Raw genomic sequence first — 14572 nt, forward strand, 5'->3', positions numbered from 1 at the left:
GTGTGGAGCTGGCAAAATGCACTTCTGAAGGAGCAAGATTCTAAGGACATAGAGACTTAGGTGCAGGGTGAGCCAGGGAGCACAGTGGTCAGGGCGTGAGGTAGCTGGTCTCCCTCTGTCCGTTGTGTTTTGAAGTGAAAGTCCAGGAAACTGAGTTCGGAGCTCCGCTCAACTCCAAAGATCTGTTAAACATGGTGCATGGCGCCCACGGCAGCAGTGCATCTGCCGCACGATGGCTGCATCTGGTTCACTGCAGCCACTGTTTAAAAGAAAAGGTAAAATCTAACAGTGCGACTTTGAGTTTACACTGTATGCGTGTGCTATGTGTTTAAAAATAATATCGAGGAGAGGAAGAAGAGAGAACAGAACTACACAGGAAGAGTATCTTTGTATTTTGTTTGAACTAATTTAGTGGAAGTCGAAGGTAGTGTCTGATAAATTTCCTGGAAGAAAAAAGCAGCCACTAAGGAAAAAATCTGACACACACAGAACTACACACACACACACACACACACACACACACACACAGACACACACACACAGACACACACACACAGACACACACACACACACACACACACACAGACACACACACACACAGACACACACACACACACACACACACACACACACACACACACACACAGACACACACACACACAGACACAGACACACACACACACACACACACACACACACACACACACACACAGACACACACACAGACACACACACACACACACACAGACACACACACACACACACACACAGACACACACACACACAGACACACACACACAGACACACACACACACACACACACACACACAGACACACACACAGACACATACACAGACACACACACACACACAGACACACACACAGACACACACACAGACACACACACACACACACACACACACACACACACACACACACACACAGACATACACACACACACACACACACACACAGACACACACACACACACACACACACAGACACACACACACAGACACAGACACACACACACACAGACACACACACACACACAGACACACACACACATATTTTGCATACATTATACATGTTTGTAAATATATATTACATATAACACACATATATTATACATAAGTACATGTATTGTGTGTATTTATAATATATGTGTACAGCCAAGAGGCACGAATGGTGGCAGAGGTCTGTAATCCAGCACTTAGGAGACTGAGGCAGAAAGTTTGCAAACCTGAGGCTAATTGGCCCACATAGCAGGGCACTGTCCCAATAAAGAAAAACTATATGAAAAAATTAAGGAAATTAAACTGTTACACTAGGAAAAAAAATCCCATTTAACAGTTAACCTGACAGCAGCAGGGTGCACGGTCAGCCTTCTCCAAGGAAGGCACAGGCCAAACCGACAACAAGGCTAGAGGATGTAAAAGCACTGACCTCATGCAGTCTGTCTGGTTACAGTGAGTCTAAGTTACAAACAACGTTGACAGATGTTTGAGGAATCCACAGGTATGTAGGGATGTGCACACGATAAACAACATACTCATGAATACCAGCCGATCGAGACATTACAAGGGAAGGGGGAGGCGCCTTTGAGTGGTTACAAACATGGATGACCCTTGAAGGTGTTACACTCAGCAGCATAAAGCTGTTCCAGCCAGCAACCAAACCACGAACTGCTCGTCTGCGGTGGATAGGAAAGCATAGTCAAGCTTACAGAACCCGAGAGGAGAGGGATGATTTCCAGAGACAACGAAGCAGAACAGTGGGGACTGCCTTAAGCTGAGGGGGGATCTACGAAAATCAGAACTAAAACTTAGAAGAGAAAGTGTTCCCTTAAGGTAAGAGTGTGCTTATTAATTATTTAGGTGCGGTGCTTCTGTTTATATAATTAAGAAACAAAGACCCAGATTAAATTAAAGCTGCCTTCTTTTTAGATGACCTGATCTTCTATGCAAACAAACAAACAAAAAATCTAAGGAATGAGCTAAAACAAACCATTAGAACTCATAATGATTCAGAGGGCCGCAAAAAGACAATTTTTGTGTAAAATCAATTCTATTTTTATGTGATAGTGAGGGTTTTAACGCTTCTTTTTCTGTTACTGTGATAAAATGTTCTGACAAAGACAGTTGCTTGAAGGAGGAAGGGTTGACTTTAGCTTACATCTCAAAGTAGAGGTCATCATGGTAGGACGCCCAGGCAGCAGGAGCCTGAAGTGGCTGTCACAGTCACCTCCACGTTAGGAACAGAGAGGGGTAACTGCATGCATGTTGAGACTGGCCTGTGGCCCACACTTAAGATGGGCTCTCCAATAGCAATCAAGCTTATTATGATACCCGCACCCACATATATACATACATACATACATACATACATCACACACACACACACACACACACACACACACACACACACACACACACACACAGAGGTTTATCTCCCAGGTGATTTTAGGTTCTGTCAAGTTGGCAATTAACACTAAGCTTCACCGTGAGCCAGGTAAAAATCAAATTAAGATCATTTACAATCATGTCAAAAGTAATAAAATAATTGGGAAGGAATGTCATAAAAGCAGTGTAAAACATAGTGCAAAATTACAAATGTTTGTGGAAGAAATCAAAGAATTAAATAAGTGGGAAAACATTCTATGTTCATGGGCTGGAAGACTTGATATTGCTACTCTAAAAGTATTACCCAAACTGATCTACAGTTTGAATTCTTTCACTAAAAAACTAATTAGCCTTTGTTGAGATTGATAGGCTGATTCTAAAATTCACACAGAAACCCAAAGTTCCCAAAATGGCCACAACACATTTGGAAAAGAGACAACTAGGAATCAATCTATGAAAAACCGGCCCTGAGACCACATATATGGAACATTATATGGGCTAAACGTGTTTGGGAACACATGCACACTTGTGCATGTGTGTTTGTGTGCATGTGTGTGTATGTATATGTATAAAACAACTAAAGAAAAAGAGACCATGAGAAAAAAGAATGAAATTGAATTGCTAACTCATACGATAAACATTGACTCAAAATGACTCAAGGTTTAAAGAAAATGAGAAAAACTGTGCAGTCATGCACGGTTAGAAACTACTTCTAAGATGACACCAAAAACACGAGCAACAAAAGAAAAATTAGACAAAACTAGACATATTCAGGTGATGCTCCTTAGTGTTTTAAGGATACCAAGAAATGGAAAGGAGATGTAGTGGGTGGACACACAGCCCATGAGCCTAGCATTCTGGAAACCGAGGCAGAAGTATCTCGTTGAAAGCCAGCCTGGGTTACAGAGCGAGACCGTATCTCAGAAACAAGTCTAAATGAAGATCCAGTGAGATGCCTCAGCCGGTAGAGGTTCTCACTATGCAAAGCTGGTTACCTGAATTCAGTTCATGGAAGCCACCTAATGGTGGAGGGGAGGACCCATCCACTAAGCTGTTCTGTTACGTCCACGTGTACACAGTGGAATGTGTGCCCACACACACCATGCACGCATGTACAATCGTAATAGTTTCAAATAACAAACAAATCTAAAAATTTGAGAAGACAATCCACAGGATAGTTGGAAAGTTTTAAATCCTATAAAATACTTGTACATAGAATAAAGAACTCCTACAACTCAGTTATTAAAAGAACACGCACCTTGCCAAGCACCTTGCCAGTGATCGGCAGGGGTTACTATGGCAATGGATAAGCAAGATTTGAGACTGAGAACATGTTGGGTGGCTGTGTTGTGAGAAAGAACAGAAAGGGTTCCCAGAGAGAGGTGATGCTAGGCTAAGTCTCAGAGGAGGCAGGAAAAGGCATTCCAGGTAAGCGAACCAGGTAAGGGGAGGTCTTAGGGTTTTACTGCTGTGAACAGTCACCATGACCAAAGCAACTCTTATAAGTTTAATTGTGGCCGGCTTACAGGTTCAGAGGTTCAGTCCATTATCATCATGGTGGGAAGCATGGCAGCGTGCAGGCAGACGTGGTGCTGGAGAAGCTGAGAGTTCTACATTTTGATCCACAGGCAACAGGAGGAGACTGTCACTCTGGGCATAGATTAAGTGCAGGATACCTCAAAGCCCACCCCCACGGTGACACACTTCCTCCAGTAAGGCCACACCTACTCCAATAAGGCCATGCCTCCTAATGGCCACTCCCTGAGGGCCAGGCATTAAAACACATCTATTCAAACCACCACATGGAGCACAGTGCCCTGAATGGGAGGGGGTGTGTTGTGTCTGACTGCCTAAGCCTGTCACCACCCTGAGCAAAGGAGATGTGTGAAGCCAGGTCAAAGACAGCTATTTCTTAGCAATACCTTTGCTGGTATAAGTTCATTCTGCCTAGAATACAAACTTGTGTTTACTTTCCTCTACGACGAACAAGGGTCTAATTTACTTAAATGGCTTGGTAGATTGACAACAGCCTACGATACAGAAGCTACAGTGGTTTTATAATTGGATATTTCCTCTGATTATTCCTTTTTAGGGAATAGAGATTGAAAGAATTCATGTGTTTGTAAAAGAAAATTCACTTTTTTTTTTTTGAGTGAACTCCTTAGGGAGGTAGATTTTCATACTCAGAGACAGTACAGAAAATGGAGCCAAGGAGAAAAATTTGCCCCAATAGCAAGAGAGAAATTGAGGCTTGGAGCCACAAACTCTGGAGAGAGCTGGCTAGGTTATAAGTACTTCCCAGTGAGCCCGGTACCGTTAATAACCAGTATCATATTTGAAGACACTTAGGACAGTAAGTGCTCTGAAGAGGAAGTGGGGAAGATTGTGTGTGTGTGTCGGGAGTTGGAGGGGCACACTCTTGTTATCCGGATCTTTTCAGATTCACAATATAAACACCAGCATCTCTCAGGCTGGCCCTGGGTTCCTAGCCAACTCTTCCCCTAGGGAACTGGTCTACTGAATAGATTTGTTCCCGGCAGCAATGTGTGTTTTATGAAAACTGCCAGGGATAGCGAGACCATTTTGTTCTGTAATTCTGAGTTCTTCATCACCTGTTGGGGGTGGAGTTACCTGCGTGACACTGACACGGCCCGTGTGTTGTCTCCAGCTTTGTGTGGTGTCATTGGCGCTGTTCAGAACTCTCATCGGTTTACACTGTGAAGATGTGATGTTACAGCTCGTTTTAAGGTGAGTTCCCGTCATTTTGTTCTCGTGAAAGAAACGTTTCCTCTGTACCACCACTGTTGTGTTTCACTTTGGCAGTGTAAGTGAAACAAGGGCCATGCCTCTGAGGAAGAACATTATTAAGAGAGCCAACTTAATCTTTTTGGTGTTATTTACCAAAGGTAAATTTGTTTTATTATGGAAAGTTTTTAGTGAGGGCATTTGTATTATATTATAAATGTGTCCCTGAAAACAATAAGGAGAACGTTGGAAAAGTTTGCAAGTATTAAAGCTCTTTGGGGTCATGACTGAACTTCATTCTCCTGAGGTACCCTTTTGGAGGGTGCCCTCTTAAGGGACCCCTGTTATTAAAAACAACTTTTAAAAATATAAAGCACTTGAATATAATCTTCAGCCTTTTCTTTAGTAGCATTACTCCGCGACTGTCCAGTCAGTGCGCTCCAGCCATGAGGACAGCAGGGAGCAGAGAAGGGGCAAGGTGGGGGACAAAATGTTGCTGTTTGAGGATGGGAGTCTCAGACAGCTAAGATGGTCTGACCTTGGTAGTTAGGCACAGGCTCAGCAGTCCCCAGTTCTGCCTTCTCCCCTCTCTCCCACCCATGGAAACCTGTGCTTCCATGAAGGAAAATGACCTCGCTTCATTGCTAATGTGTGGTTTGTTAGCAGGCTAGCACCCCTGTGATTGCCTTTCCTCCTTTGTGCTGAACCCAAATCCTAAATTTTGGAACGTACTCCTCCAGTGAGACCCATCCTGACATGGGCTGCAGGGTGTGTAAGGAGGGGCCATAGAACTGAGGTCCCCATGAGAAGACGGCTGGAGCAAAAGTATCTGGCCATGTCCTTTGTAACTGCTCTACATAGAGCAGAGACAGGCCAATGTTACCTTCCCATAGAACTGGGTTGGGTTGTGCTGTCAGCGCCTAAGCAGGCTGGTGTATAGACACAGAATTCTGTGATCGCCTAAGCGGGCTGGTGTATAGACACAGAATTCTGTGATCGCCTAAGCAGGCTGGTGTATAGACACAGGGCTGTGCTTTCTCATGGGTAGGGCATGGAGGAGTGCAAAGCCTTGGTAGCAGAAGGGTGAGGCCTGGCCTGAGGATCTCCGCTCTGAGAGGTGGGTGGCCAGCAGTTAGAGTGCAGGAAGTCAACCAGGATACCCTTGAGTGTACCCCTCCTCCATAAGGACCTGTGAACCTGAGAACAGGGCCAGAGGTAGACCTGGGCTTTCACTAGTTCACACTGGGTTTTGGTATGACTTGGGTAGAAATCACTGAAAGGGGCTGGGAGCACAGCTCCTTTGATAGAGCTTGTGTTGCAAGCACAAGGACCTGAATTTGATGCCCAGAACCCATGGGTGTGGTGGTGTCTGCTTGCAATCCCAGTGCGGGGGAGGTAGAGACAGGAGCTCTGGAGTTCACTGTCCAGCCAGACAGATAATAGTCTAATCCCAGACCCGTGAGAGACCATGTGCCAACATAAACAAGGTAGATGTTGCCTGGGGAATGATCTACGAAGTTGACCTCTGACCTCCACGTGTATAAATGTGTATACAGAGGGGGAATGAGGCGGGGAAGGATGGAGGTGGAGGGGGTTGGTTACTGAGGTGAATCCAGGTTCACTGATAGGACTTTCTGGGAATGCCTGGGTCTTGTCAGAAGTGCAGATTCCCCCCAGAACCTGGTGAATCAGAAGCCCTGTAGGCAAGGCCTGTGAGCTGTGTCTTAACAAATGCTCTAGAGTGGTGGGTTTTCAACCTGTGGGTCGCAATCCCCAAGTTGCATCTCAGATATCCTGAATGTCAGATGTTTACAGTACAATTCATAACGGTGGCAGAATTACAGTTGTGAAGCAGCAATGAGACAGTGTTATGGTTGGGGGTCACCACCACGTGAGGAGCTGTATTAAGGGGCACAGTGTTAGGAAGGGTGAGAAGCCCTAGTCTAGAAGATCCTGGGATTCCCCTGGAGTTGGAGCATCACTGGCTGGAGGGATGGTCGATGGGAATATAGCATCCCACCGGCGGGGAATTAAATCCGAGTCTTGAAAGACTTGGTGGCACACCATGGAGGGCCTTACAGATTGTTGCTTTAAGGGAGACTATCATTTATAAGATTTTTAAGTAAAACAGTGTTTTTTGAACTTTTGGGGTTTAAATCAGGTCATCAGTAACTAATCTTAAGGCATTAGCAGAGAACAAATCCGATCATAAGGACACAGCTGGTAGTCTGTTGTAAAAGGATTACTTCAGCCTCTCAGCAAGTGTCTACAGTCAGGACAGAATGCATTAGCAGGGCCTGAAACCCAGCCCAACAACTTGGCAGAGCACTTTTTACTGCTCAGACCCAGGCTCTCACTGAAGGTAGGCAAAGCTTGATTGCATTTAAATGTTAAATTCCTAAATGCTGCTCCACTGACAGCAGGGATAAAGTGTCTGTCTGTCTGTCTGTCTGTCTGTCTGTCTGTCTGTCTGTCTGTCTCTCTCTCTCTCTCTCTCTCTCTCTCTCTCTCTGTGTGTGTGTGTGTGTGTGTGTGTGTGTGTGTGTGTGTGTGTGTCTGACCAGGCAGCCTGACCAGGTCCGAGGTCCATCGCTTCCTCACTGTCGGTCACCAAGGCCGGAGTGGGGCAGCTTTGCTTGCAGGGTGAGCCTTACAAGCTGCGCTCTGGTCCCTTTTTGTCTGCTCACAGCATTCAGATCTGTCCTCAGCAGTGGTGCTAAACATGGCTGCATCTGAGAGCCAGGCCTGGACCTTATGAAAGAGAGAAGTGAACCTGTGTCTGAGTGTGCCCATGTCCACACTAGGGCTAGCTGGTTCTGTGATGTCCCAGGGGTGCCTGCAGGGCACCAGGCTATTACAATTTCTAAGCAGAAGGAGGAGGGGGTGCCAGGCCTGAGGTACAGACAGCTTGACCGTGGAGAGGAAGATGCCAATTGTTCTTTACTGCGTACTTCCTATTTCCCACTCCACTTCCTGGTGGAATGCCGGAAGGAAGCACCCGAGGAGACCCGTGTAGGCCTCTGGCTCCCTCTCCTCCCTCTGAGCTGCGGATTTTTCTGTCCTACTTCTGGAATATGCTACCTCGTAGGATTATTGAGAGGAACAATTGAGGTGATATCCACAAAAACATTTTGAAGCAGTGTGGGGTACTACATACACTTAAAGGATGGGAACCTTCTAGAAAATATTTTTTAAGCTCATGAAAAATAATGTCTTTTCTGATCGAGAGTCTGTTCCCGAAGCAAGGGCAACAAAGACCTTTATTCTTCTAGGCATTTGAAAGAGAATAGAAGTAGATTATAATCTGCCCCTTTCATTTTTGCCTGCTGTGCAGTTGTTTGTACCTGAGAAGCTCGGGGGCCCCCGAGCGGTGGGCAGCATAGGCTGTGTGGATCCCTCCTAAAGAAGAGTTACATAAGCCACCGTATCTCCGTCTGTTGTGCCTTAAGTGCTCCTAAGTGTCGATACCTCAGAGTAGTGTCTGAGATGAGAGACTCCCAAAGAGAGGAGAGGTCAACGAGCAGGAAACCCAGGAGAACGGCCCACTTGGTGTGCGCACCCATGAGAAGCTAAGCACAGACTGGGAATACTGGCAGGCAGTGGTGCGACAGACCCTGTGCTCCAGGAATATCCCAGTTGTGGGGAAAACCAATTGCTTGTGTCTGGGTTGCCATTTCTCAATGTTCCTCTCGGTGTCTTTCATCAGGTTTGTGAGCTCCGTTGCCTGTTGTGTCCAGATAGGGACAGTTTTACTTGAAGAGAGACGATGTGTACACAGTTCAGGAACACTCTTGTCTTGCAAAGTAGCTAGTGGACAGTGGCAGAGGTGGACAGCCAGCCCGGGAGAGGTGAACAGGAGAAACATGGCAGAACTATGTGAGCAGTGAAGGTCTTTGGAAGCCCCCTTGCCTGCTCGCAGGCTTCTGTCTGGGGTGGCTGCTTCAGTTCCTCGTCTCTGCCTTTTATTGGGTTGTTTCCTTGCCAGTGTAGCAGTGACCAGTGCGTGCTCTGGGTCACCACTTGTTACTCACTGGCTAGATTGAATGATGGCCTGTTTTTTAAAAATTTCTTCTTTGAGTGTTTCATTCATGCATATATCTTGGTCATCTCTACCTCCCACACCTCCTCCTGCTCTGCAGCCCATGCCTTCCTCCAAAGCTCCTTTCCTTTCCTGTCTTTGTTTTTGTTGATAGTTTATTTTAATGAATGATACCCACTAGAAGGTGGTAGAGGGTTGAGGAAGTAATGAAAATATTTGTGTGCTTACACACACACACACACACACACACACACACACACACGTAAATGCACAGGTAAGTGGACTCCCCAAACCCGGAATATTGCAGAATTACTTAATCTGGATACTTAAGCACAGTACTTCTTAATCTGTGAGCTGTGTGTGACATTATAGACCTACAATCCCAGTACTCATGAGCCTGAAGCAGGGAGATCATGACCTGGAGGCCATCCTGGGAAGCACAGCACTTCTGTCAGTCAGTAAACACGTGCAGAGGTCTGAAATTATTGCTTCCTAATTTAAATAAAATCTCCAAGCAAAATTAAGTATGATATAGTCAAAAGATGGCTTAATGAAAAATACCCGTACTGAATGCCTATGGGTCTTTCTTCTAGCAACAACCACAGTATATTATGTTTATTGTTTGAGACGCTTTTAGCCTATGTTCTGTTCCCAATCTCTCAAAATGATGGCTGGACACAGGGCTAAGGCATGGTGTGCCTTCTCACCCTTGATTTAAAAAAAGACAAAAAACAAAGGAACAGCAGCTGGGAGTGCTAGGGAGGTTGCCCACTGGGGTGACTGTCCCCATCTCCACCCATAGAGCCTCTGCTTAAACCAACAGGGGTCTCCCTGCTTCTGCTGAGAACCTGCACTTTCAAAGTTGTACATTGTCTTCTCTTTCTTCTAAGATTATTTCAAGCAATCCACTGGTAGTATGTGATAAATAGCTTTATTAGCTTTGATTCAGTGTTCCTTTTTTTTTTTTTTAAAAAAACACTATTAAAAACAAAGAGTAGAGGCATGTGTATCAATTTAAGTTGGTTTGAGATGCAAACAGGCATTGAGTTCATGCTGTCTATAAAGTGTTGATTCCATGCGTAGTTAATGATTCAAGTGAGCATACAGTCGTGTGTAATCTGCATGGCTGTAGACATGCATGGCTGTGGGCCTCACTAGGCTGGGAACAGAAGGGTTCGTGTCAGTGCCGCAGGATAGGTTTCCTTGCTGGTATCCTTGCTACCTCATATCAGACCGTAGTCTCTTGTGAAAGGGCAGCCATTCCGTCCCCGAGCGAGGACTCTTATTAATATGCACTCATGAGCACGTCTTTCTCCCACAGTTATCATTTGGTGTCTGCTGTGCCATTTCCCCTGCCCTGGCCCTTTTTCTAGATGGCTGCTGCCTTACTCCCATTATATCCTGGGCCCTGGTTGCCTGTGTCTGCCTTCCTGTGCTAGCCCCTCCATCCAGCTGCCCTGAGGTGCTGGGGCAACTGGATTACCTGTGATTCTCTCTGAATTTCAGCTGGGCAGTGCTCAGACAGAGGTGGGGATGCTTCTCTCCCCTCTGTCACCCCAATTACCCAGGCGTCTCTATTCAGACAGCCCTTATGAGGAAGGATGTCTTTATTTTCCACCCACATCATCCTATCCTCACCCCTGTAAGGTTCCAGACACAGGTCTCCAACGCATCTGAACAAACCAGTCTTCTTCCCAGTACTTCCTTCCCTCTCTGCTCCTTTGTTCTTGTTGGTTCCAAGAAACAGCTTATGAAATTAGATGCTGCCACACCAGAGGTGACTGATTGGGTGAATCTGACCCTTAGATCAGTGCGTGTGCCCATGAGGGTGGAAGGCATTAGGTAGGAGATAGGACCCTCTTCCCTAGCTACACTAGGAATTTAAAGTACGCATACCTGGTGAGTGCTCTTGAAGCGATCACTTAGAATGGATCAAGGGACGCCATGTTTTTCTCCCTGACTCAGGCTCCTTGCAGCAGATGGGCTGTTAGAACAAACTTAGGTCTCCTTCATTGGAATCAGCGGGAGATGTGGGAGAGCTGCCCCACGATCACCAAGTCCTAAACATGGCCTGAGAGCTGTATTTTTTGTCTTTTCCACAGACTCCTCAGCCACAGATTGCTTGCCTTTGTGCTGCCTCTTTCCCAGGAGCTGTATTAGGCAGTAGAGCACATTCTGGTTTATTTAAAGCTTGTGCTTGCTCAGATGGGTGCTTAGGCTACTGTGAAATTGGCCCCAGTATTGGGTCCTTCAATCTACTTGGTCCATCCTTGTTGAAACTAGTGTGGTGTTTCTTTTTGGGACAGGCAGGCACTAAACATGCCCATTCTACCCATAAAGCTCGCTAATGTGCTCCACTGTGTCTGAAACACAACCAGACCGTTCTCTTCCCTGGGCTCGTGTTAACATGACAATGCTTTCAGTCACTAGTCAACCCGTGCAGCCGGGTCCAGGGCTCCCCACTGAGCTGTCAGGCATCATTTTCCCTCATGGCCATGGAGAACAGGAGAAGGTGTAGAGAGTTTTGCCACCTTCACTTAGAGCCTCTTAATTTAGAGTCAGGGATCATAAGACAAAACTGCTGAAGCAGTCCTTGCTCTGGCAATACATTTGCTGAGTAGGAAGATCAGACATATTCATCATGCGAGAATAGTAATGCTTCCAGGTACATGTGGAGGAGGGGAAGAAGGGCTCTACCTTCCAATATGGGTCCAGGAAGCCTCCCTAGGGAGTGTGGTGCTTCCACGATAAGAAATTGTCAGGCAGAGAAGTGGGAAGGCTCACTCCAGGGGGAGGTTGCAGTGGACTTAAAGGCATAGGGGTAAAGAGAAAAATGAGGTGAGGAAGCTTGTAGAGAGGTCTAGAAATGTATCAAGAGAACAGTTTGTTGGAAGGAAGAAGCTGCTCTTAGCATCCTTTTAAGCAAGGCGGTGGATAGCCAGTGGCCAGTGTGCTGGGTGGGAGAGGATGAGTCTTCCCCTGCTCATGACTAGTTCCAGTCCTTTTATGGAATCCTTCTGGTAGTGGTGGTAGGGCATTGCAGAGACACTGAAAGCTGGTTCTTTGTCGTTTCAGGTATCTGGTCCCCTGCAATCACATGATGCTGAGTCAAAGGTGGGCTGTGAAGGAGAGAGACTGTTACTCCGTGTCTGCGGCCAAGCTGCTTGCCTTGACCCCTGTCTGTTGTGCCAGTGGCATCACTCTGACGCTTGGAAACCAAGAAAGGGATTATATTCTCTGGTCCAAGTGTATGCATGATGGCTCAGGTGGGAACACGTTAGGAATGGTCTTTAAACATGATGCCACTCCATCTCTCCTGACAAGACGTGTCTCTTTGGGTAGACAAAATAACTGGGGTTAGAGAATAGTAGGGGCCTTTTCCTGTTCCTATGGAGTTACAGACTCTGCGGTTAGTATTCACCGAAGCACCTGTCTTTGCCTAGTCATTTATCACAGATTTTTACCTTATGTGTCCTTTCTACTGGTATCTTCAGAGCCCAAATAGGAAAATTTGTGCCAACATGTCTTCTAAGTGAGTTACAGGTTGAGTCTGTAACCAAGGCAGGCCTGGTTTTTAATTTCCAAAATTCGAAATTCAGGTTAAACATGATTTCCCAAAACGTTTTCTCTGTGCAGTCACATTTCAGGGCAGGGAGGAGGTAGTGCTGCCATTTGTAGATGGAGAAAGTCAGGGAGGAGAAATGACTTGTTCAAGGTTATGTATCGAGCAGCTTCTCTGACCACCATGTTTGTTCTGAGTCCTGCCTCTAGAGTTGCAACAGATACACATCCCAGTGGGCGGGCCACATGGCGAGCTGGCAGAATTACCGTGTGGCAGTTGCCAGCTAGGACTCTGATCTTACCAGCTTTTGGGGGGAAATTCTTAATCGTCCCAAACCTTTCCCCTTTTTTTGTGACAAAGGACTGCTCCAAGGATGCATGAGTTCAGGCACACAGGGCCCTTAGACTTTGCCAGCATGTAGCCACTGCTCAGGAACTATTCCCAGGAATAGTTCGATGTCCTTTCTCTCGAAGTGTAAAGGAAGAGTGACACTAAACTTCTAACAGTAAAATGGTAAACAAGGGGACATGTGTCTGTCTATTTTACTGGGCTTCATCTACACTCTCAAAGGCTCAAGCCTGACCCAGTCTGGTAGAGATTCCATTATGAAGGGGCACAGAGCTCACAAAGACATGGCGCTGGAGGGTGGAAAGGCTCCAGAGCAGGCCAGTGCTTGGATCACCCATGGCCCTGCCACAGCCGGGGCGGGTGTTCTTCCGTCTATGAGCAAGTGGAGAAAACAGTGTCCATCAGATAGGATCGTTAACCCCCATGTCAATGATAAAGCTCTTACAATATTTGAGAAGTTTAAGACATGGTAAGTCAGTCTTTTCTAAACATTTCCTTTGCTGGGAAATCACAAACTTTAAAACAGGTGTTTTCACGACTATTTCAGTGATGCTGTTGAAATTTGTAACATGAAGTCAGTTGCCTTCAAACACAGGATACTTTCTCTGTTTTGGCTTGACTGAGACTTGACTTCAAGAGAGCATTTGATATGTGCCAACATCCTGATTGATGCCAACAAGGTGGAGTGAGTTAATTGCCTTTCCTAGAAACCCAGGATTTTTCTACCAGAGAATGTGGTTATCAAACTCATGATCACCAGCCTTCACTTTATCATCAAAAACAAAATTAAAATTAAGGTACTTTGAAGTCATCACACAATGTAGCAGGCTCCACATTGGGAACATTGTCTGTCATCTCCTCATCTAGGAAGTTGGTCCTCATCAACTCTCATTTCTCCCGTGACTAATTAGAGGGAAGATAGGGCCCCTTGTTTTTGGTGCCTAGTCTTGTTAATAAACGAATTTAGCAATGGACTCATGAGGAAACACAAAGACAATTTTATTAAAATTTGAGGGAGAAACACCAGGATAGGCAAGCTGTACGTCTTGGGAGTTGATGGGGAGAGAGAGATGGGGAGGAGGGAGAGAGATGCCACACCTCGTGCCTTTCAAGTTAGGGTCCAAGAAAACAGATTCCACAGCATGTGGGTGTCATACACGGAGGCTCAGCAGCACATGACAGGAGTGGTGGTAGGGTCTTTAGAGAAAGAGTAAGGGAGCCCACGGTTTGAGGAAAACGGTGCGTAGGATTTGGGCTAGCGTCCAAGAGGGAAAAAAGAAAAGACAGAAAAGAAGGAAAGTTAGTTTTCTGAACACTTCAGGAAAGCCGGTAGGCGCTATGGCAAGGGCTACATAAGAAGGTACACAAGGGAAGGATTCTGGGAAGGCAAACACGCTATCTCTTTAAGAGGATAATTATCCTTCCCGTCTCCTTAGCACATCTTCAGACAGATCAGCTGTCCTGGGAGGTAGAATC

General features: G+C 45.9%; 1 protein-coding gene across 1 annotated transcript in view; it reads left to right on the top strand.

Moving 5' to 3' along the window:
• The window catches only part of Fam160a1 (family with sequence similarity 160 member A1), an 81568-nt gene that overhangs the window by 52894 nt on the left and 14102 nt on the right, over nt 1-14572 (top strand). Inside the window, exons 6-7 of the mRNA XM_032898151.1 lie at nt 5071-5150; nt 12262-12452. Coding sequence (XP_032754042.1) covers nt 5071-5150; nt 12262-12452 — 271 coding nt within the window. The remainder of the gene's footprint in view (nt 1-5070; nt 5151-12261; nt 12453-14572) is intronic.

Source organism: Rattus rattus, chromosome 3, assembly GCF_011064425.1.
Source record: "Rattus rattus isolate New Zealand chromosome 3, Rrattus_CSIRO_v1, whole genome shotgun sequence".
In the NCBI taxonomy this organism is placed as follows: domain Eukaryota; kingdom Metazoa; phylum Chordata; class Mammalia; order Rodentia; family Muridae; genus Rattus; species Rattus rattus.